Here is a 23024-nt window from a genome sequence, read left to right as displayed (position 1 = left end):
CCCAATCCACTAACTACCAGCCCGCTTAAACACAATGCTGCGCGCGGCAAGAGCCCAGGCTTTCTGATCCCAGCCGCTTTCCGTACCGTTTCCGGGCAAAGCCGAGCACATGCTGCGAAGCGCCCACACGTGTACGAAAAGTCTTGGTTCAGCCGCGAGTTGGCGCAGGCAGATGACGATCACAGACGCCGTAAAAGTGTAGACATCCAGGATGTGCAGGGAGGCAAAAGCCGTCACGTGGCGTAGAGACCGACGCGTAGGTCCGGGCTCGCGCCTTGCATGGGTGGGGCGATAAAGCGGCCAATGGCGAAGGAGGATAACCTGTACCCGATGTGGGCGGGGCTGAGGGGTTTTCTCCCCCCCTCCTTTAAATTTGGAAGGTACGGCGCGCGCTCCCTTCACGCCTAGGGGGATTCCCCCCTCCCCTTCCCGCTCTCCCTCCTTCCTTTTCTCCACCCACACACCTCCCTGCCTCCCTTTACGGCTGCTCTGCGCGTGCGCGTTGCTGCGACGCTCTTCCAGTCTTTCCCTGCGCCGTGGGAGGTAAGTGCTGGCTCCGGACGCGGGTGCGTGCGGCGCCCCCTCCCCCCCCCCACCGCTTAGTCCCTCCGCTCAGCCGTTGGAGCCGTTGGCGGGCCGCTTGGAATCCTCTCAGGCCAACGGCGAGCCGGGCCGGACTGGTCTGGTGCAGACCCGGGTCCGAGGCGGCCGGCGCCTTCCCCTCAGGCTTCTCCCCGGCGCCGCCTGCTCTTCCCACGAGGCGGCCATGCGGGGCGCCTCCCTTCGCGGGAGCTGGGGGGGACTCGGGGCTGAGGAGATGGAGGAACCGGGGGGCGGGGGCTTGAATTTCCCAGCTCTGTTTCTCTCATTACCCGCTCTGTGAGGAAAACCATGTTTAAATTGGCCTGCTGACTCCTCCCCCCCCGCGCGCATAATAACGGTGTATTCCGCGGGGAAGCAGCGGTGCCCTCCGTAGAGTCGGATGGGGTCCCCAAGGGTCATCCATCCCAACCCCTTTGCCGTGCAGGATAGCCAGGTAGATAGCGTTGGGCCTACGCCACCTCATATCACACTCCCACACACACCCCGACCAACCTGGTTAGGAGCTGTTCGCAGTCCCGGGGGGGGGGGGCGGGGGTCGCAGCTTCTCCATCCATGATGGCCTTTTTGCTTCTTGCTCACGAGTGTTTAGAATTACCCAAGAAGGAAAGGCAGCCATGTTGGTCCCCAAGAAAACGGCTAGAATTCATAGTCGTCGTCGTCGTTGGCGATCACTCGTAGCTGAGTAACATTGTCTTCCAGAAGCACGGTTTTAACTGAGTTCGTAAGTGACTGTGGAGGCCAATTCTAGGGCCATCTCCATTAGGACTAACCAAGATGAGAAAACGCCCTAATAAAGATACTGCCCTATTGCGGATTTTGGATTGTGTTTTGGGGGTTTAATAGGTAGAGGAGCTCCTTTGGCCATTGTTTTCCCACATTGGTTTCCGCTTTTGGTGGCTGGGTCGGTCAAATCGTGGCCCTGTGTGCTCAATGTGTGTGAGAGAGTAAGAGAGTGCACACCTACTAAGCTTCCTTGTGCCTCTTAAGAATTGATGTGTAGGCTCTGTCCAAAGGTCGTCTAGTCAAATCGTTCCATACCTCGTACACCCCCCCCCTCTGTTGAGCAATAGTGGGCACCCAGATACCTTTAAGATGCTCACAAACCCTGAGAGTAATCCCATTTGCCATGCAGGGTAAAATAAGCTCTGTATCTGTTGAAATTCCATTCTCTTGTGAGAGTTTAGTGATGCAGCAGCCCCATCTGCTTTTGCTTCAGCTGCTTAACGCCTGTCTGCTGCATTCCCTACCAGTCATGGTACACCCTTAGAGCTTTTAGACAGTGATGAAATAGGTTCCTGAGATCACTAAATGATAAGTAGGCTTGCTTCGGTTGCCAGAATTATGAACCACCACAAAATGCCTACTGTAAGCACCCTATATTAGTTATTCCTTTGCTCTTTCACATCACCTCTCCCCATGCACTTCATTTCTGGCTTGGGGGTAACTGCTGTGATTGTAATATCATGAAATGGCTGTAGTTGTTGCCAAAAAGGCACTTCTGAGAGATGCGATTCTTCATGCTGCCGCAACCATCCTGTAATAAGAAGCCCCATTTGCTGGTAATTGCTCAGTTGTATACTTCACCATACAATCAGAGTGTGTGGGAAACATGTTACAGTTATAATTGCTGTGGTGTGTAAGGGTAAAGGGACTCCTGACCATTAGGTCCAGTCGCGGACGACTCAGGGGTTGCGGTGCTCATCTCACTTTATTGGCCAAGGGAGCCGGCGTACAGCTTTCCGAGTCATGTGGCCAGCATGACTAAGCTGCTTCTGGCGAACCAGAGCAGCGCACAGAAACGCCGTTTACCTTCCCGCCGGAGCGGTACCTTATCTACTTGCACTTTGAAGTGCTTTCAAACTGCTATGTTGGCAGGAGCAGGGACCTAGCTCATCCCATCGTGGGGATTCGAACCGCCGACCTTCTGATCGGCAAGCCCTAGGCTCTGTGGTTTAACACACAGTGCCTGTAGCTCTCACCAAATAGGAGCTGGCATTTGCCAGCAAAATACTGTGTTCATGTTTAAGTCGAGTGTGGGACAGTAGCACTTAATCTTCAATAATCCCCCAAAATGCTATTCCACAGCTTCAGAAACCAAATTTATAAATCTATTGTCCCAGTTTTTAAATCTTGTAAAATTTGCATTTCTTATAAATCTTGTAATTGTAATTTTGCATTCCTTGTTACCATTGTCTCCTGCAACTTTTCTCTTCCTCCTCTCCCCATGCCTTGGCTGAGCCATAACATGGCAGTTTGGACCCCTGAGTGTAAAATATTGCCCTTCCCATCTCATACTGCAGTCTTGAGTTAGCATTTTTAGGATGTGTACTCAGTGACCACAGGGGACAGCTATTCCATTTCACAACTCTGTCGTATTTGCAGTGAAGGTGGAGTATGTTGATATGTTCAATGCTGGACTGAGCGTAGTACTTTCTGTAACATGGTTCATTATATTCGAAGTATGGTTTGTGTTCATCTGCATATCTATTTATAACACTCTTAAAGATACAAATACTTTATTATGTAACTGATAGATGAAATAACTGAATTTATTTTTAAATTTTATAGTATTTGCCAGAACACACTACATACTATGGCTGATGAAGTTGATTTTACCACTGGAGATGCTGGTGCTTCTGCCACCTACCCTATGCAGTGTTCTGCACTCCGCAAAAATGGCTTTGTGGTGCTGAAGGGACGTCCCTGCAAGATTGTAGAAATGTCAACTTCGAAGACTGGCAAGCATGGTCATGCAAAGGTAATTGCTTGGAAGAGCTTTCTTGAGTTTTACTTCTGTTCTGGTATGCCAACATTACTCTTCAATGAATATTAGTTTACTAATATTAAACATCAGATTTGCCAGGTGCATGGCCCAGTCTTACTTAACTTGTCACTATCTGTCCTCTCCTTGTAGTGCAAGTCTAGCTGGCTGTCCTAGTATAAGGTTTCTGACTTGGGTGGCATTCTCTGCTAGGGGAGAGTATGAAAAGTGAGTCCCTCAATATAGTGCACACTGTTTGTTAGTAAACTTGCAACCTTTCTAGATACCTTTGTCTGAATGATGTATCTGATTCCAAGTGGTACGACTGGTTCAATTCAGACATTGCATTCTTATTCTCCAAATCATGGTTTGGAGGATTACAAACATCCTGGAAGCTCATATGCTCCTCTCTAGTTTTGCATCACAAATGGAGGGAATCCGATGGTGAGGGTGAGAAGGGAATCAGTATAGATCTGCAGCACAACCTGGTCCTCCCGGGTTTGGAACACGCCAGGATTAAGCTTGTGAATTTAAGTCAGAAAATTGAGGTAGCTTGAGTTACTCAAGCCTCTCTTTTGGAGCTTGTGTAATTTGTATCTAAGCGCATGCTTAAGTTCAGAACTGTCGCCATACACAAATATGATCTTGATAGTTCTTCAGTAAGATATCTCCTTGGTAGAAGGATTCTTAAAGGTGATGGGCATGCATAGGTGACTTGAATCTAGGCAGTTAGCATAGAAGTTACATCCAAACATCAATTTAAATGCTAACTTTTGGTTACAGGAAACTATATGTCTCAGAATTCTAAGCTATTTGTGGAGATGGGTAAATCATTCATGACTTTTCTCTCCTGAAGTAAGATACTGTACTGTATAGGCTAGCCCAGCCATCCTCAACCTTGGGTCCCCAGATGTTGTTGGACAAGAACTCCCATCATACCTGACCACTGGTCCTGCTAGCTAGGGACGATGGGAGTTGTAGTGTAGTTGTGTAGAGACAACTCTTCCCAAAGCTCAGTGCCTCCTTAACTGGTTTTGGGTCAAATGTTGCTGAGGGCTGCCAAAAACGGCTTTGAGGGTCGCATGCAGGATTCATGCCATGTGTTTCACTGTCTTGTTCTAGTCAACTATAGACTGTAATTTGAATATCATTATATGTGGCTTTCCTTAGAGAACTGTTCCAGCTTTAGGCTCTGGGTGGATGCACATGAATTACTGTTCGTTGCTTTCTATCTCCCCCCACCTACCCCAAACATTGTTCTTTGAACATACTGTTCTTGGTAGCCTAAATATATGTGCATGAACATTCTCCTAGGTCCACCTAGTTGGCATTGATGTGTTCACTGGCAAAAAATATGAAGATATTTGTCCTTCCACTCACAACATGGATGTTCCTAACATCAAGAGGAATGACTATCAAGTAAGTCTACATTTTAATCTATACAAATAGAAAGTCCCTTCTGGGCATAGCCTGATGTCCTATGAAAAAACTATGCTTCCTTAATTAAAATTCTACACCTTAAATTACTTAGCCTTCCAAAGGACCCATCGAAGTGAGCTGGGTTTTGTAATCTCATACCTCTGACATCCCATTTCCAGTCAAATACTTAACCCTTGGCGCGGCCACTGGACAACATAAAATGCCATCATTAGAGGGAGTGGAGAGATTATTCATTATGAATTGATTTTGTAGGATAGGAGCCACATTGAACATGCTAATAGAAAAGATGGGATACACATAGACTTAATAAAACAAGTGGCCCTAAATATTCCCCTTGTTGGTGAATTGTTTGTTAGACTAAAAATTTTGTGCAATTTTGTTGTGCAGTTTCTTGCTTTGATGTATATGTTTAAATACAGAGCATAGTGTATGTTAGTAGAACTATCTTCAAGTACTTTGCAGTACTATGAAATATCTCATGCTGGGTTAATATGGTAGCAATTTCTTCAGTAGGCTTTGCTATAAAATATTCAGGAATATTTGAAGCAAATTACATTTGCAGAACATCTGCCAATAGCAATATTTGGAACCACATATAAAATTATTTGACAGTTTTAGATCATCTTACTATATTTTTCAGTTTCAAAGCTGCTTTTGCTAGAAAGTGCTACTGAATAGAGCATTTTTAACTTTATCCCTTTAGTGACTAAAGCTGTGATTCACACTGAATAGATCCTGAGCTAAAAAACGGTTGAAACTGGGTTCTGTGTATTAGAAATGTGCAAGGTTGTTCTTCTGTAGCAGTGGTTCTCAAACGGTGTGGTGTGCCACATTGATATAGCAGGAGACAATGGCAAGTGTGGCAGAAAGATTCCAGGACAGTCAATAAATATAATTTGTGAATGATTCATATTCTCATGTAGCTGCATTGTTTTATACATTTTTATTCTGAAAGTGTGGTCCAGAGAAAAAAGTTTTGAAAACCACTGGTCTATAGCAATCAGAAGCAAAATGCTAAGTTCAGAAAGCAGCGCCCATATGGCTCAATGCCAATACTTTTGACTGAACTTCATGCAATTATGAATAAAATTGAATTGGAATTGTTAATTTCTTGCAGCTGATCTGTATACAGGATGGGTATCTCTCTTTGCTGACAGAAAGTGGTGAAGTTCGTGAGGATCTGAAGGTGCCAGAAGGTGAACTAGGCAAAGAAATAGAGGGGAAATATAATGCAGGCGAAGATTTCCAGGTAAAATCTCAGTGGTTTGAAAAAATCTGGGGTTTTATTTTTCTTAAGACACCCAAGTTACCTTGATAGTACTTTATTGCTGCTAACGGTTGATCTAAAATAACTTCCTGGGCCTTATTTTAATGGGAAGAAAAGAAAGGGGGATAAAGTAGAATTAGTTTGCTATTCTGAAATAATAAATGGCTTATCTCTTGTAATTGCAGTTGGTTTTTTCTTCATATTATTTATCAGACTTTTTAATTGCTTACTAACTGAAGGTCTCCAAGCAACTTGCAACACATTTAAAATAGAAATACATTATACCTTCAAAGCAGAACGTATCAGCCATGGGAAGCTTTGGCATCACACTAGTAACAAAAACCAACATGTAAATCTTGTTTAGTCGTTTAGTCGTGTCCGACTCTTCGTGACCCCATGGGCCAGAGCACGCCAGGCACTCCTGTCTTCCACTGCCTCCCGCAGTTTGGTCAAACTCATGCTGGTAGCTTCGAGAACACTATCCAGCCACCTCGTTCTCTGCCGTCCCCTTCTCCTTGTGCCCTCCATCTTTCCCAGCATCAGGGTCTTTTCCAGGGAGTCTTCTCTTCTCATGAGGTGGCCAAAGTCTTGGAGCCTCAGCTTCACGATCTGTCCTTCCAGTGAGCACTCACTCAGGGCTGATTTCCTTAAGAATGGATGCGTTTGATCTTCTTGTAGTCCATGAGACTCTCAAGAGTCTCCTCCAGCACCGTAATTCAAAAGCATCAATTCTTCGGCGATAAGCCTTCTTTATGGTCCAGCTCTCACTTCCATACATTACATTACTGGGAAAACCATGGCTTTAAGTATACGAACCTTTGTTGGCAAGGTGATTTCTCTGCTTTTTAAGATACTGTCTAGGTTTGCCATCGCTTTTCTCCCAAGGAGCAGGCGTCTTTTAATTTCGTGACTGCTGTCACCATGTAAATCTAGTGGTTCCTTAATAGCTAAGTACTGTAGACCGCCTGTTTTTCAAAAGCCAAGCCATGGTCCCCCTACTTTTGAAAATATAACATTTGTTACCTCAGTGGTGACACCATACCCCCCAGAATGTCCCAGCTCAACTGTGATGCGCGTTTTCTGGACCACACTCCTACATAAGAGCATAGCCCTAAAAAAATGCGATGTCCCGAGCAGTTGATGAGCCATGGACCCCCTGGATGGGTTATGCAGACCTCTAATTGGGAACCACTGTCTCATTTTGTCAAATATGTGGTGGCAAAATAATTACATGGAAATGATATCAGTGCCCTCCTAAACTAGATGATCAGGATAAGTTAAAGTTATATTCCTCAGCTTGTCTTTATTATAAATACTTCCTATTTTTCAGCTGAACTCAAGCTGCTACTATTTTAGATTGGCTTAATTATGTGCTTTGTGATTAGTGTTTTGCTGGGAGGTTGACTAAAATTGGAATACTGGTGCTAGAACTCAACTATTGCCATCACAACACTTGTAAATGTAATAGCTGTTTTGCGTATCCTAATAATGCTTTTTCTCTCTCCTTTAGGTATCAGTCATGTGTGCAATGAGTGAAGAATGTGCTGTAGCCATAAAACCTTGCAAATAGGACCATCTGGATTTGAGCAGCTGCTCATATCTCAGCAACTGCAGATTTCTTATTTTAGTTCTAATTATCACCAAAGCTATAACCTTCACTAGCAACCTCGTGTCTTTGTTTGAAAATAGTGCTGGCTAATGTTGCAAGCCATTTGGCAATATTAAAATTGCTGAAGTTCAAGTGCTTACAGGAATGGCAAGGCAGTCAAAACTGTCATTTTAGATCATGAGGTATTAACTAGTATGCTTTGCTCGAATGAGACTGTATAGCAGTGCCAATACCAAGGTAGTACTAAGTTTGGGTTTAAGTAAGAATAGTGTTTAAATACAACATTTTAAACAAATGCGAATAACCACTTTTATCTTAAAATATGGTGAAATGTGGCTTGCACTGAACTGTGAATAGTCATTGAGCTGGAGACAAGGGAACTCATGTGATCAAAATGCCAGTGCTGATGGCCATGTACAACAAACTTATATCTGTAGTCTTGCTGGCTGGCTCACTCTTAACATGTCACCATTTGCCTGTGATGCAAACATCCAGAATATTGGATGCTTTCATACTCTGGTTAATAGTGCACAAAAGCTTGGGGGTGGGAGGGAGGGAGAGGAGATTCACTAGAGGCCTTTGATTTCAACATGGAGTTCAGCCACTCTTCTAGTTTAAAAGAAGGGAATGCCTCAAGTGTTTCAGTATTAGGCATATTTGTTTTTTATTTTAACTCTTTAGTTTTGTAGCACAAATAGACTTTTTGACTTTTTATTAATGGATCAAAAGTGCACATACTAGCTTGTATAAAGGCTTAATATGAGCCTGGTTTCACGCAACTGAAATTAGGCCATGGGTTGTACAGTCCCCAAAAGAACTATGACAGAGTGCTCTATCAAGTGCAAGAACTTCAGCGCTGTGTTAAAGGGTCACTCTGACTCACAATCTACTTGTGCAAGACTTGATTACACTGAACAGGCAAATGCCTAATCGCTAACAGACAATTTGTCTACATGACCTTCAACTTTGTAAGATCATGCTTCTTCATTAGCATTTTGCGGGACACCAACTTAACTTAAATTTGCCTTAAATATTGGTAGCAACTGACTAACTTGAACTAGTGACTGGGTTCTTAAAACGTGCTTAGTTCATTACTGGCAGCTTTTTGTGTGCATAGGAAACAGGATTTTGAGCTTCAGTTAGGAATATGGTTGCCCTTTAATCAGTGAAGTTACTTAGACAACAGGTGTAAATGAACTCCATCAGGGTCTAGTGGTAGGCTCTATATTATAAGTATCTATGCAGAGAAGGGGCACAATGTAGATTGATTTGGCAATAAACACTCGAACAAAGCACAGTCTTGATGTGGTAGTAAATAACTACATATTTCAAGATCTAGGGCTACTGGAAAGCTGAAGGATTTTAGCATATTTAGTCTAATCATGTGAGTGTTCCTAGATAGTTGATTCTCAATATTCATGGTTTGAATGAGAAGTCTCAGTTTGAAACATGGACTCAGCTAGTATCATTAGTCATGAATGTGAACAGTTTTGAGAAGTAAACTGGTGTCATAGTATCTGAAGAGTCCTACTAACATCTTAACTGCTTGCATCATCTTAAGGACGTATGCAACTAAAATGTGTAGAGGCAGGTGGCTTTTGGAAATGTGTTACTGAAGTGCCCTCTTATACTTCGGAAAACATACTGTCTTAATTTCAACTTGACTTTTAGCAATCTGGAACCACAGAATATCTAGACTAGATGAGGGGAAAAACACATCTGCTAAGTAGATCTGTATGGCACTCTTTTGCATACAGGTTTTGCAGTGTCATTTCACCAGTAAAAACTACAGTATTTACAATAAGACAATAGCAAAGCCATTTCATTAGCAGAGAGCAATCTCTACAAACCCACCAGGTTTACAATAAACTAACTTTGCTAATAAAAGCTTAAAACTGTATCTTTCAGGTTATTTAAGCTATTTCAGGGTAATCATGTTTCTCTAAATTCACTTTTAAATGGTTTTTACTTCATAGTTGGAACAAATTGTATTTAGTTGGAGCAGGTGGAAGCTCTTCTAACAAGCTGTAAGCCAAAATTAAGGCTGTTGATATGAGCAACTCAGTCCTGCTGCTGTTCTGTAATGGTGCAAGCTTTCTTGTTTGGGTCCATTGATGTTTTGTTCAGTGTGCTGTAGGTTCTCTTGCCTCAGATGTTAGGAACTTCTTTTTTAAAACCCAACTTTACCTCTTGATGTGTTGTTGTGTCTTTGTTCAACAAAACCACTGCTAGTTGAGCCATGACTTGAATATACTCTTCTCAGGGCTGCTCTTGTGAAGAATTGAAAGAGCTTAAGTTGATTATTTTAACAAAGCTGCTTGAAAGTCTTACAGGGTTTTGTATTCCATAAATTTATAGCATGCCTATGATGCAAGTAGAGTTCTAGTACATTGAACCTTAGTCTAACACAGTCAAACATTGTGACCAAGCTATTCTAGTGACTAGATGACATGTTTGACTGCAGTAAGCTTTAAGTATGGAAATGTTGGCTGTGTCTGGAAACTTTCATAGAACAAGCTGTGCTTAAACATTTTATCCTGGGTAAAACATATGACTCTCATACATTATACCCACATTTCCACAGTACAACTCGGACAATGATCCCTGTGGCTTTTATTTACATTGTTTTATCTAGGTCTTGTAGTGAACGCTCATGATCAGTGACTGTTACATTAACATATAATTGTAAACAACGTGTGGGGAGGAGGGGTTTTGTATTTGCCACATACGGTAGCTCAGACAAGTATGCAATATACCTACTGGCTAGCAAATGGATGCAGTGTTCATTGTACAGGAGTGACTTTTGACTTTAAAAGCAAAACTTGAAAGGTTTGTATTTTTTCTGCATTTCTGTAATAGCGTATTCATGTGTTAAGAGTTCTTGGCTTTTAACGACTGTTTTATTGAAAAGTTTGAATTATTATTTGGATCACAATGAGAATAAAGTTTGAACCTAAGTGCTACTCTTTTGACTTTTTTCACTACAACTGCTAATAAATGCCTTGTATATGCACTTCCACAGATTATGAATTCTATACGGACGTGACCCTACTGTAGTTTCCTTATTAAGCATGCATCATTGATCACAATCTCACTTGAAAAGGAAGGCTGCAGTGGATTGCCCAATAAAAACTGACCTGAGCAAATACATTTGCTTGAACAGCACAAAGGTGCCCAATATTTCTCTCATTGTAAAACAAGGTTGGGGAGGACTTGACACCCAAACGCTAAAACTGATTGTTAATATCTGCTGCATTGCAGAGGGGAGAGGTTTGGGGTTGGAAAGGGCTTCTTGAACCCCTGTAATGTAGTCCACTGTTACTTCAGAGGCGGGCAAAGAGATTTTTGGCCAGCTAGTATTTGGGGTTGCCATACATCCGGAATAGTATTCCAGTGGAAATCGGTCAAATATCCAGGAAAATCCGAAGCAAGAAACCTATTTTTTTAAATATAAAAAATAATAGTGTTAATTTAATTTGGTTTTGATTTGTTAATTGGAAAATAAAAAAACAACGGATTTTCATTGTTTGAAATATGGCAACCCTAAATAGTACTTGCCTAATTGGGAGGCGCTTTTCCAAGAATAGCTTGCTTGCATAAAAATACGGTGTGTGTGTGTGGTGGAGCTTTGTGGCATTTCCACACTCATAACAGACTACGGGTTCCAAAAATCCTACAGCGATTATAGGGAACCTTGGGAAGAGATGTAGCTCTGAGGTAGAGCCTCGCTCGGCATTCAGAAGGACGCCAGTCCCAAGCCTCTCCACCCGGGACTGCGTCTGCTCCCTGTCTATTGCCCTGGGAAGCTGTTTCCGGTCGGTTCTTCCTCGCGCTCCTTGGGTTTCTTATTTCTATTGATAAAACTTGAAACCCCCCCCCCCCCCAAAATAAAGAAGCGCCGAGACACCAGGACCCACCGTCCGGACTCTGTCAGGCAGCTTCCGGTGTGCGCACGTTACCGGAAACGAGCGGGCGCGCGGCACCCGGAAGTATTACCCCTCTTCCCTGATCCGAGCGTCAACTCTCTTCCTTTATCCCTCGAGCGTGGTCCACGCTGCACGTCATTGCGTCACGGCGCGGATATCTATAAAAGCGCGGCCGCGATGCTTCCGCCCTCCCTTTCTCCATTGCCTGGCCAAGATGGCGCCGGTGAGTTTCTGAGCCGGGCGGGCTGTGGCGGGAGACACCCGTGGGTTAAAGGAGGGCAGGAAGGCTTCCCTGCTCACTCCTCTCTCCCTCGCCTCCTCCTTTCCGACACACTAGTAAGCCTTGCAGGGCTGTTGGGAGGCTGCTGTGTAGCTGTGACCCCAAATCCCCCTTACCTGGGAGTAAGGCCGTTGAATCCAGTAGGATTGCCTGTCGTGTTTGGCACCCTGAGTTCATGGGCGCCGCACACGTTTTGCAAGATCACGTACATAATGCGAAATAAGGTCTGGAGGACTCTTGTGAAGAACTCTCTTAGCTCATTGCCAATTTTCTAAGGCAGTGTTTCCCAACCTTGGGCCTCCAGCTGTTTTTGGACTACAACTCCCATCATCCCTAGCTAGCAAAACCAGTGGTCAGGGATGATGGGAATTGTAGTTCAAAAACAGCTGGAGGCCCAAAGTTGGGAAACACTGTTCTAAGGTACCTCCTTCACGTCGTCGTGCTTTTCGGTGATGGGTTTCCTAATCCTGTCACGCAAAGGGAAATGTTGCTAGATTGCAATTTGAAGTCATTCTTGGATCATTGGGCCCCGCTGTCTGGGAGTCCAGCAACATCTGAAGGAAGGTCACCCAAGTTTGCTGCTCCAGCAAAAATGCATAGGACATCCATAAAGGGACATGGGGAAAATTGAAAAGCCCGTGGATAAATAAATGTCAACTGGCAATAGTAAATGATGAGCGTCCCCAGTTCTGCATCTTGTGTATTACCACCGCTTAACTTTAGGTATACAGTGGTACCTTGGGTTAAGAACTTAATTTGTTCTGGAGGTCTGTTCTTAACCTGGTACTGTTCTTAACCTGAAACACCACTTTAGCTAATGGGGCCTCCTGCTGCTGCTGCGCCGTCGCTGCACAATTTCTGTTCTCATCCTGAAGCAAAGTTCTTAACCTGAGGTACTATTTCAGGGTTAGCAGAGTCTATAACCTGAAGCGTCTGTAACCCGAGGTACCAATGTACATCTTAACATTAGGTATACATCGGATGAAAGGGGGGGGGGAGCCCTGTGCTATGATAGCCACAAATGAAGGAATGACACTTAATCCCGGTCTTCCATAGCACTTAAGTCCAACCTCTTCCCCCCCCCCCCGGGAGTTATTATTATTTATTAAATTTCTATAAACCCTTCATTGGAGGATCACAAAGTGGTTTACAATATAAAAATACATAGTAACAAAACCAATATGCCTCAAACCCTCCCCCCCCCCATTTAAAAGACCATAGTGTTTAATTAGCAAAAATTCAAGGTGCTGTACATCGTTCTTCCACTCATTGAATCCCCACAAGAACACTCAAAGGTAGGTTAGGCGAAGAGGTAGTTACTGGCCCAAGGTCACCTAGTTAGCTTCATGGCTGAGTGAGGGTTTGACCTTAATTTCCCATACTTAGTCTAGCATTCTAACCACTATACCACACTGGTTCCTAAGACCCTTGACTGCCCTGATTAGCCAGATTCTGCCACCTCACAGGTCCTGCGTATGGGCCCTTTGGATTCTAGTTGGTGCTCGTGGCAGAAACTGCTCTTGTTTGTTTGGCGCAAGGTCCTCCGTTATTTTAGTCTAAAATAGGGTAACAAAAAAGTTGTCCCTAGCCCTTTGAGAGGAAAACAAAGTTAGCTATTAAAGAACTGTTAATTCTTATGCTTGGCTTGCACTGTAGTGAGGGTAGGTGATGAAATTTTCATTACTAATATATTTTCTGTGTTAAGTGAAAGTTACAGGATAAAGAATATTGGTTAAGTAGAGAAATATATTAAGGCATCTCTGATATATGAGGTATATATTTCCTCTTGACTATACTGATCGAATATAAGGATCATTTATACTAACTTCAGGGGCATGTTTGTTTTTCTTTTAGCAAAAGGACAAGAAACTGAAAAAATCAACTTGCAAGTATAGCCTTGACCTCACCCATCCTGTAGAAGATGGAATATTTGATTCAGGAAATTTTGTAAGTAGTTCTGCTGTTCACACTTCTTTGGTCATGTTTTAATGGCAACATACATTGAAACTTAAGGAAGGAAAAAAATTCAAATGCTTGAGGTTTCTTTTAAAGGAAATTAAGTCTATGCGTGTTTATAATAAAATTCATGATAGTTGCCCTTTATTCAAATCAGCCTATGGGTAAGAACTTGACTCCTACAACTGTAAATCATTCCCAGCCAATTAATCACATCCTGTTTTAATTCTTACTGCCTGCAATTACCTTTGCTTGTGCAGGGAGGTTTGGAGTTACAGACCTGGATGGGATAATTATTTAGCTTGGCTTAGTGACTATCTTAATCATAATCCAGATGGATTCCATACCAAATGACTATGTATCATACCAATGTTTTGGTATCTTAAAATAAATATATAGAGAGAGACAGATATTGTGTGTTATGAATTACCGTATTTTTCGCCCCATAGGACGCACCGGCTCATAGGAGGCACCTAGTTTTTTTGGGGGGAAATAAAGAAAAAAAATTATTCCCCCCCCCCAGGTGCGGGGCTGGGGCGGGGGAAGCCTGAGCTTCCCCAGCTCCAGAACAGGCTGCTAGCCGTGGGAGAGCCGCGTGACTTCGCACAGCTCTCCCACGGCTAGCGGAGCGCTGCATGAAGCCCGAAGCTTGGGGCGTGCTGAGCTCAGCGCGCCCCAAGCTTCTGGGTGCCAGCAAGGTCTCCACTAGCCGTGGGAGAGCTGCGTCTCCCACGGCTAGCGGATAGCTTCCTGAAGCCTGGAGAGCTAGAGGGGTCGGTGCGCACCGACCCCCCTCGCTCTCCAGGCTTCAGCGAAAGCCTGCATTTGCCCCATAGGACGCACACACATTTCCCCTTCATTTTTGGAGAAGAAAAAGTGCGTCCTATAGGGCGGAAAATACGGTACATTAATAGGAATATTTCTATTCATTTTTCTTGATTCTTGCATGATTTATTTGCATTTTGTGACTGTAATAATGGATTGTCTGGCTAGGGTCACTTCCCTAGTTCCACATCTAGGGCACCATTCCCTAGTGTTGCATTTTTTTTGTTTTTCTTGAATTAGGAACAGTTCCTGAAGGAAAAAGTTAAGGTCAATGGAAAAACTGGAAACTTGGGAAATGTAGTTCATATTGAACGCTTTAAAAACAAAATCACAGTGACATCTGAAAGGCAGTTCTCAAAAAGGTGGGTGTTCTTTATTTTGTGTGGTGGGCTTTTCTTTCTGATTTTAGCTCCAAACCTCAGGACACGTAGTAAGAATTGTAAACCAATTTAAAATGTGGCTTTAGTTGAAATTCCCCAGTTAAGCTAACCTGAAGTAGTAGCATTTGAGGCTGTTTATTATCTTGTGTCTTTAGCATGTGTTTCTGTGCCAAACGCACACTTGACACCTGAAGACTATTCTCAGTTCTGTTCTGGAATATCAGCTTTTGAAAGAGAACTGGAAGGTGAAGTTGGACTATTTAATTTGCCCCATCTTCCTACAGTTGATTTCTTAACTAGTATGATATATTTGAAAGGAAGCTAATGGATTTCACTTGATTTCCAAATATGTGTTCTTAGGTTGTTGTTTTTTGTGGGAGAGCAGTGTAATATTTTGGCAATTCCTGGAGTGGCCTAGTTTTTGCCTACTCAATTGGTCACTCACAGGATCATATTAAACTGTCCCATACCAAGTCAAACCATTTAGCTTTTTTCAAAGAGACCAGATTTGATGCTTTTGGGGGGGATTTAACCCCAAGCAATAAGCTGCCACAGACTTTGCCTGGTCTAGGCTGATGGCAGCAGCACTCCAGGGTTTCAGAGGGTTGGGTTGAACTTAAGACCTTCTGTGTAGGGGTTCTCTACCACTGAGCTATGGCCTTCATCCTTTGGTGAATTAAGTTCATCTTTTAAGATAGATTGCATTAATATGGAGATTCATTTCATCACATGTAATAGTATTTATATAGGACCTCAAGAGTTTCAGATTTTTCCATATACTTCTCAGCCTTTCAACAATATTGTAAGGTGGGTCTGCTTGACCTCCTGGTTGTAAATGGGGCAGATAACAATAGTGGCTTGTCTTAAGTCCATTCAGTGAGTTCACAACAAACAACAAATTTCGACTGGGAACTTTCTGGTTCTGAGTTCAATGTCTATTCAGAAGTAATCCCCATTGGGCACCATTAAAATTTCTCCCTTGTCTATATAATTGCAGACTTAGGTGTTCTGCTAGACAGGCTATGTCTTAAGGGTCAGCTGCTCAACAAATAATCATTGTTGCTTTTCTCAGCCATCGACTGCTGTCTTGTATCACGTCTTTGTAAACGCTTGTGATCAAATTACATCATACACTTAAAATCACTTGGCCTTTTGTGTTAAAGGTACCTTAAGTATCTCACAAAGAAGTATCTCAAGAAGAACAATCTCCGTGACTGGCTGCGCGTGGTTGCGTCTGACAAGGAGACCTACGAACTGCGTTATTTCCAGATCAGCCATGATGACGAAGGGTCTGAAGCCGAGGAGTAGAATAAGCTTTTATGTGGAGCATTGTCTTCCCTGATACACAGCGTGTACATATGAATCATCTATTTATGAGAATGAAATCATTTATTACCAAAGAAAAATTGTACACTGACTTATAGATTGCTGTGGGCACCTGGGATTTGTTGTGTTTCAAAAGTTGCATTAAAAGAGCCTCCTGATAAATTATAATCTGCAGTTCTCTTGTCGACATGAGGTTTTCCCTACGTTTCATTGAAATACATATCACAGTCACATATTTATGCTTAATGGCCACATTCCTGTAATCTCTGTGACTCACCAGTCCATTATACAGTGGTACCTGGGAAGAACTTAATTCATTCTGGAGATCTGTTCTTAACCTGAAACTGTTCTTAACCTGAAGCACCACTTTAGCTAATGGGGCCTCCCGTTTCCACTGCACCTCCGAAGCACGATTTCTGTTCTCATCCTGAAGCAAAGTTCTTAACCTGAGGTACTATTTCTGGGTTAGTGGAGTGTGTAACCTGAAGCGTATGTAACCTGAGGAACCACTGTATAATTGTTCTAGTAGAACTAGAGTAAAACTTAAATCCATTCTTATCTCAGAATTTTCACCATAGTCATACAGGACTAGATGTATAGTGTACTCATACATGATCTATTTAAGAAGTTTCTAGACTGCGCTCTCTATATATTTAGTGGTTGCAGAGTCTCCTGTGTAGAATGACTTCAGCCAATAATAGCTGGTTTGGAAAAATCTGGTTAAGGCAGTTAAGTCAGAAACTAATTTCAGAAGAAAAGTCTTAGTCTTTCAGTTCTGCTATTATGTTTGGCCAAAAGTCAGTTCCCTACAATGGTTATGCAAGCGATTTATTCTGCCTTTCCAGACAGCACCATGCATATAGCAAGAGAATTGTTGGAATAATTTTATGCAAGCCCTATTTATAATTTTTGGTAACCATACTTTCAAAAGTGAGTGGCTATCTGCAAGAGGGCCGTTTGCATTCATGATTATTCATTATAGGTGACGATGTGTTCATAACACTCAAGGCTAGACCCATTGAATTCAATAGGCAAGTTGTTTAAGTCCATTGATTTACGTGGGTCAAATTGAAGCATGACCTAGGTGGATGTCGGCCTTTCTACTTGTATTCAGCCTTTCTTCAATAACTCAAGGTGAGATTTATGTTGCTCTCAGATGGATTCCCCTCCCAGCACTGACCAGACCTGTGTGACTTCAGCAAGGTTGCAGCATTGCGTGCCTTCAAACCCTGATGATCTTACTGTTTCAACTTTAAAGATGATTTGCAAACAAAAAGAAAGCAATAATAATAATACAATTCCAGCAACAATGTTAAAAATGAGAAGATGTGGTTTTTTAAGCTGTAGCAACATAAAACAATACTTGCCTGATCTTGTCAACCTGGTGCCTTCAATTTGTTTTGGACTACAACTCACATCTGTAGTGGACACCCCAGTGCTCTCTGAGGCTGATGGTTGTTGTAGTCCAAAGCAGCTAGATGGTGCTAGGTTGGCTAATAATAATAATAATTTACAGTGGTACCTCTGGTTACGTACTTAATTCGTTCCAGAGGTTCGTTCTTTACCTGAAACTGTTCTTAACCTGAAGCACCACTTTAGCTAATGGGGCCTCACGCTGCTGCACGATTTCTGTTCTCATCCTGAAGCAAAGTTCTTAACCCGAGGTACTATTTCTGGGTCAGCGGAGTCTGTAACACGAAGCGTATGTAACCCAAGGTACCACTGTATTATACACCGCCCATCTGGCTGGGTTTCCTTAGTCACTCTGTGCGGCTTTCAACAGAATATTAAAAACACGATAAAACATCAAACATTAAAAACTTGCCTAAACAGGGTCGCCTTCAGATGTCTTCTAAAAGTCAGATACAGTGGACCCTCCGGATACGAACTTATTTCATTCTGGGAGTCCATACGTACGTACCCCAAGAGTCCGCATCTAGAGGCACTGCTTCTGTGCACACGGACGGCACAATAGAGTGCTTCTGTGCATGTGTGCAGAGCACTTCTGTGCATGCACGTGCAGCAAAACCCGAAAGTATACACTTCCAGATTTGCTGTGTTCGCAACCCGAAAGGTAACGTAAACCGAGGGTCCACTGTAGTTGTTTATTTCCTTGACATCTGATGGGAGGGTGTTCCACAGGGCAGGCACCACTACCAAGAAGGCCCTCTGCCTGGTTCCCTGCAACCTCATTTCTTGCAGAGGGGACTGCCAGAAGGCCCTCAAAGCTGGACCTCAGTGTCCAGGCTGAACGATGTGGGTGGAGTTGCTCCTTCAGGTTGTGAAGGGGGCAGTCAGCTGTCCTTTTTTTTGGGGGGGGGGGAATTGCAGGTGGGTTTGAAAAACACAACCTCAAAAAAAAAAGTTCGATTTTTTTTAAGATTCATGGGTCCTACAATTGCCAAATCACTGTTACACAAGTGTGGCAGAAATATTATCTTGGAAAATTTTGCCACTAATTTGGACACATTGATCTGTTCCCTTTGCAGCATCTTCTAAACTAGAAATCCCCAAATATTTTAGCCTTTCCTTAACCGGGAAGGTATTCCAGCCCCCGGATACTGTACTTTCTTTCTCCAGCTCTTTCTTCCTTCCTTTTGAGGATGAGTGACCAGTATTGTACACAATATTTCAAATGTAGTCACACCATCCATTTGTATACCGATACCTTTATTGTCTGTCCCTTTCCTAATTATTCCTGTTCATTGTTCTGGGAGATGTTTGAGCCTGTGTGTATGTGAATAGGGTGTTGAATCTGTTCTCCAAACAGTCTTCTCCTCAAGCACCCACCAACTTTCTGCCTTACTACTTAGGACCAGTTACAGATAGGTAGCCGTGTTGGTCTGCCATAGTCAAAACAAAAAAATTCCTTCCAGTAGCACCTTAAAGACCAACTAAGTCAGTTCTTGGTATGAGCTTTCATGTGCATGCACACTTCTTCAGATACTTCAGAATTCTTCAGATTCAGGATGGGTATCTGAAGAAGTGTGCATGCACACGAAAGCTCATACCAAGAACTGACTTAGTTGGTCTTTAAGGTGCTACTGGAAGGAATTTTTTTACTTAGGACCAGTCAGCTTCTTCCTTGGTCTCGAGTTGTAGAACCGAGCAAGGAGGAGGATGGGAACAAAGCTAGACTGGATTGACTCAGTTTGTCATTGGCTCTGATTCCACCTACTCTTGGTCCCCTGCCTTTCAGCCTACTAGGCCCGATGCCCATCGGCCTCCTCTATCTCTGGATGTTGCTAAACTACAACTCCCACCATCCTTAACCATTGGCTGATGGGAATTGTAGTTCAACATCGGGAGGGCCACAGTTTCCCCACCTCCCAGGTAGATTTTTGTTCCTCATCCACCAGATGGCTCTCAAGTCTCCAGTGACTGCCTTACTATTCAAATATAATGTATGGGTAGTCCGTGATTATAAAAGGACTGGCTGTTCCGTTCGGGAGCCGGTTTAAAATATCGGTTCAATGGGCTGCTAACAGTCTTCGCCACTAGCTGGCTGTATTGCACCATAATTCGGCAGAGTGTGCAGCTTTAGAAGGGAATGTAAATGAACAGCTCAGGCAAACAAGCTGGCATCTTAACACTTTTTGTGCTCCCCCCCACCCAAAGCCATCTGGGTCGGAGTATTGCCCCACACAACTTGGTTAATGGACGGCTCATTATTCATTGCAAAAGCTACCGTATAGCCTTTTGAAGGGCAAACAGAAGTTGCAAGTGAGCTTCTGAGTTCTTCAAAGTTCTTCTTTCAGTTAAGAATGTATGAAGGACCCTGCTGGATTAGTTAGACCAAAAGGCCCATCTAATCCAGAGCTGTCTAGACAGAGGGTTTAACCAGTTGCCTATGGTCTGCAAGCAGGATTTGAGTGTTACAGCACGATCCTCGGCAACTGGTATTCAGGTACACTGCCTCTGGTCCTACAGGCCATCATGACTAGTAGCCACAGATAGTCCTCCATGAATTTATCCCATCCCTTTCTAAAGCCATCCAAGTTGGCATCCACCACTGCATCTTGTGGCAGTGAGTTCCATAGTTCAACGGTGCACTGTGTAAAGGGTCTCCTTCCAGCCATTCTGGATCCCCATCATCCAGCAGAATGTTAAACCAAAGGGGCACCTAGGGCAAGACTTTTGGGGCAGGTGTTTGGGGCTCCGCTGAGGAGAATTAACAGGATGGCCCCCCCACCTACCAGAGTATATGATGTATCGCAGATTCTCATCTAAAGAATGGGAGCCAGCCCCCATCCCCATAGGACCAGCTGAACTAAGTGATGCTATGCACATTGAATTGAATATGGACTAAGCAGCTGAACTTAGGTCCCACAGAAATCAATGGGACACAATTTAGCCATGACTTTCACATAGCATGGGATGGGGTCATAAAATTGGAAGGGACCAATTGTAGGCTGAGCAGAAGAAGATTCCCCACCTCTGGTCTATAGTTAGATAAGAGCACCACCCTGTTAATTTAGAAAAGCAGGCTGGCAGGTGGAGGTGTGAGGAGGAAAACCAGGTGTGATGTTGGAGCCCAGAAGTGCAGTTTGTAACAGTCTTAAGAAGTAGCGTGGGAGGTGTCAGGCAGATGAAATTAAATGCGTTCCCTGCTCAGTGTAAAACAGGCTGCATTGACAGTTGCAGTACGAAGAATCTGGCAGAAGGCGCTTGCAAAGTCAGGTGCCGGCTTGGTCGACAGTTTCCTGGCTGCAGGCAGGATCTGGGCAGGGGAGATTTTTATTCTGGCTTTTTTGCTTGACAATCTGGCAGGCCACTGTGAGAACAGGATGCTGAACTACATGGGCCTTTGACTTGATCCAGCAGCGCTTGTCTATTCTTGTGTTTTTTCAGACCTCTTAAAGTAGTTTCAAAGAGGTTTTGCTTTTTGTGGTTTCAAAGTGGGACTGTGCCTTGATGGTAGAGCCATCCCAGCATCCAGATCAGGGTGGGGCGCATCCCAGCATCTACCATAGGGGTGGGGTGCACCGTGGGGCCTCCAGAGTCTGCAGCGGGCGGATCGTTTGGGCAGCGCGGAGCCTGTACGCCCCCAAGCCACCATGTCTCTCCCAGGAGAGAAGTGTGGCTCGGGTGCACTGCAGGCCCCGCAGTGAGTCCCACCCAGCATTTTGTCACCCCCCTCAAGGGTGACACTCAGGGCAGCCCACATACCCCTTCCTCCACCCCTGAATCCATTCTCCCAAGGTGCCAATTTTTGCATCTGGCTCCCAATCCACCGAGATGCCATTTCCTAACTGACTCACATTCAGAAGAACTCAGAATTCTAAGGCCACCATCACACCCAAGACATCTGAAGGCAGCCCTGTATACTATAGGGAAGTGGTTGGGTTTTTTTAATGTTTAATGTTTTATTACGTTTTTTTATATATTGGAAGCCACCCAGAGTAGCTGGGGCAACCTAGTCAGATGGGAGGGCTATAAATACTAAAATTATTATTATTATGGAATAGGACGTCCCTATTTTCATCGGAGAAATGTTGGAGGGTTCAACTCTCAGAGTGGTTTCACAACCAATCCCTTCTCTCAGGGAATCCTGGGAATCGTAGTTCTGTGAGGGGAATGGGGTCCCCTAACAACTCTCACAGGGATGCAGGTGGCACTGTGGTCTAAACCACAGAGCCTTGGGCTTGCTGATCAGAAGGTCGGTGGTTCGAATCCCCGTGATGGGGTGAGCTTCCGTTGCTCGGTCCCTGCGCCTGCCAACCTAGCAGTTCGAGAGCATGAAGTGCAAATAGATAAATAGGTACCGCTCAGGTGGGAAGGTAAATGGCGTCATGCTGATCCAGAAGCTGTATGCTGGCTCCCTCGACCAGTAAAGCGAGATGAGCGCCGCGGCCCCAGAGTCATCCACGACTGGACTTAACGGTCAGGGGTCCCTTTACATTTACCTAACAACTCTCACACTAGGGACAGAGACTAATGGCAAGGGCTGAGGACACAGGAAATTGCCATATACTGAGTCAAACCAATGGTCCATCTAGTTCTGAATTTCTTACTCTAACTGGCAAAAGCTCTCTAGGCTTTCAGATTGGCTACATTTCCAACCCTACCCGGATACGTCAGGGATTGAACCTGAGACCTTCTGCATGCAAGATGGACGCTTTACCACTGAGCTGCAACTCTTCCCAAGAAGTTGTGTTGCCCTTTACATTCCTTGGGGAAGAATAAGCGAACGGCACTGCTAGCGGATGAAATATCCGGCCCATTTTCCTTTGTGTGCACGCTATCAGAAAAAAATAATATTGAGAAATGAGTGATATTATTTTTAATCTCCCCGCCCCCCTCCTTTTTGGATATTCAGCTACAATATGTGCTTGAACCCAAGCCAACACAATGCAAACACTCTGATTAAGCATCGCACCCCTGGAGCAAGGCACACAATGCCCCCTTTGTTCTCCAGAGTGTATGGCCTGCTAGTCAGGCAACGTTTGTTTAGCCCACGTGTAACACAGTTTATCGTAACTCAAAAGCTCCGAAAACAAGAGGCCTACACACAGTGTTGCCGTTGTGCTGATAGGACTGGCTGAGAAACGGCCAATGCCCCCCTTTGTTGACCATGATGTTTCCAAACCGATAGTTTTTAAAGGAAGCTTTGATTGTTTCCTGAGTCCTGTTCTTTTTTGCTGACTGATA

General features: G+C 43.9%; 3 protein-coding genes across 4 annotated transcripts in view; 2 read left to right on the top strand and 1 right to left on the bottom strand.

Annotated features, from left to right (window-relative positions):
* Nucleotides 1–23024, bottom strand: part of GPR160 (G protein-coupled receptor 160) — a 333442-nt gene that overhangs the window by 136 nt on the left and 310282 nt on the right. The gene's annotated exons all lie outside the window — the stretch shown is intronic.
* Nucleotides 393–10643, top strand: EIF5A2 (eukaryotic translation initiation factor 5A2). Of its 2 annotated transcripts, none has more exons than XM_079978340.1 (5): nucleotides 393–543; nucleotides 3172–3361; nucleotides 4679–4783; nucleotides 5922–6053; nucleotides 7582–10643. In XM_079978340.1, exons 2-5 carry the CDS (start codon nucleotides 3197–3199, stop codon nucleotides 7639–7641), a joined length of 462 nt encoding a protein of 153 aa, XP_079834466.1. In that variant the 5' UTR covers nucleotides 393–543; nucleotides 3172–3196; the 3' UTR covers nucleotides 7642–10643. The 2 variants fall into 2 exon arrangements, with proteins under 2 accessions (XP_079834466.1, XP_079834467.1); XM_079978341.1 differs by lacking the exon at nucleotides 393–543 and adding an exon at nucleotides 870–1036.
* Nucleotides 11627–16541, top strand: RPL22L1 (ribosomal protein L22 like 1). Its single transcript, XM_079978346.1, has 4 exons — nucleotides 11627–11829; nucleotides 13741–13833; nucleotides 14908–15029; nucleotides 16211–16541. Exons 1-4 carry the CDS (start codon nucleotides 11821–11823, stop codon nucleotides 16353–16355), a joined length of 369 nt encoding a protein of 122 aa, XP_079834472.1. The 5' UTR covers nucleotides 11627–11820; the 3' UTR covers nucleotides 16356–16541.

This window comes from Podarcis cretensis, assembly GCF_951804945.1.
Source record: "Podarcis cretensis genome assembly, chromosome: 5".
Classification (NCBI taxonomy): Eukaryota; Metazoa; Chordata; class Lepidosauria; order Squamata; family Lacertidae; genus Podarcis; species Podarcis cretensis.
This window is presented reverse-complemented; position numbering and strand designations above follow the sequence as displayed.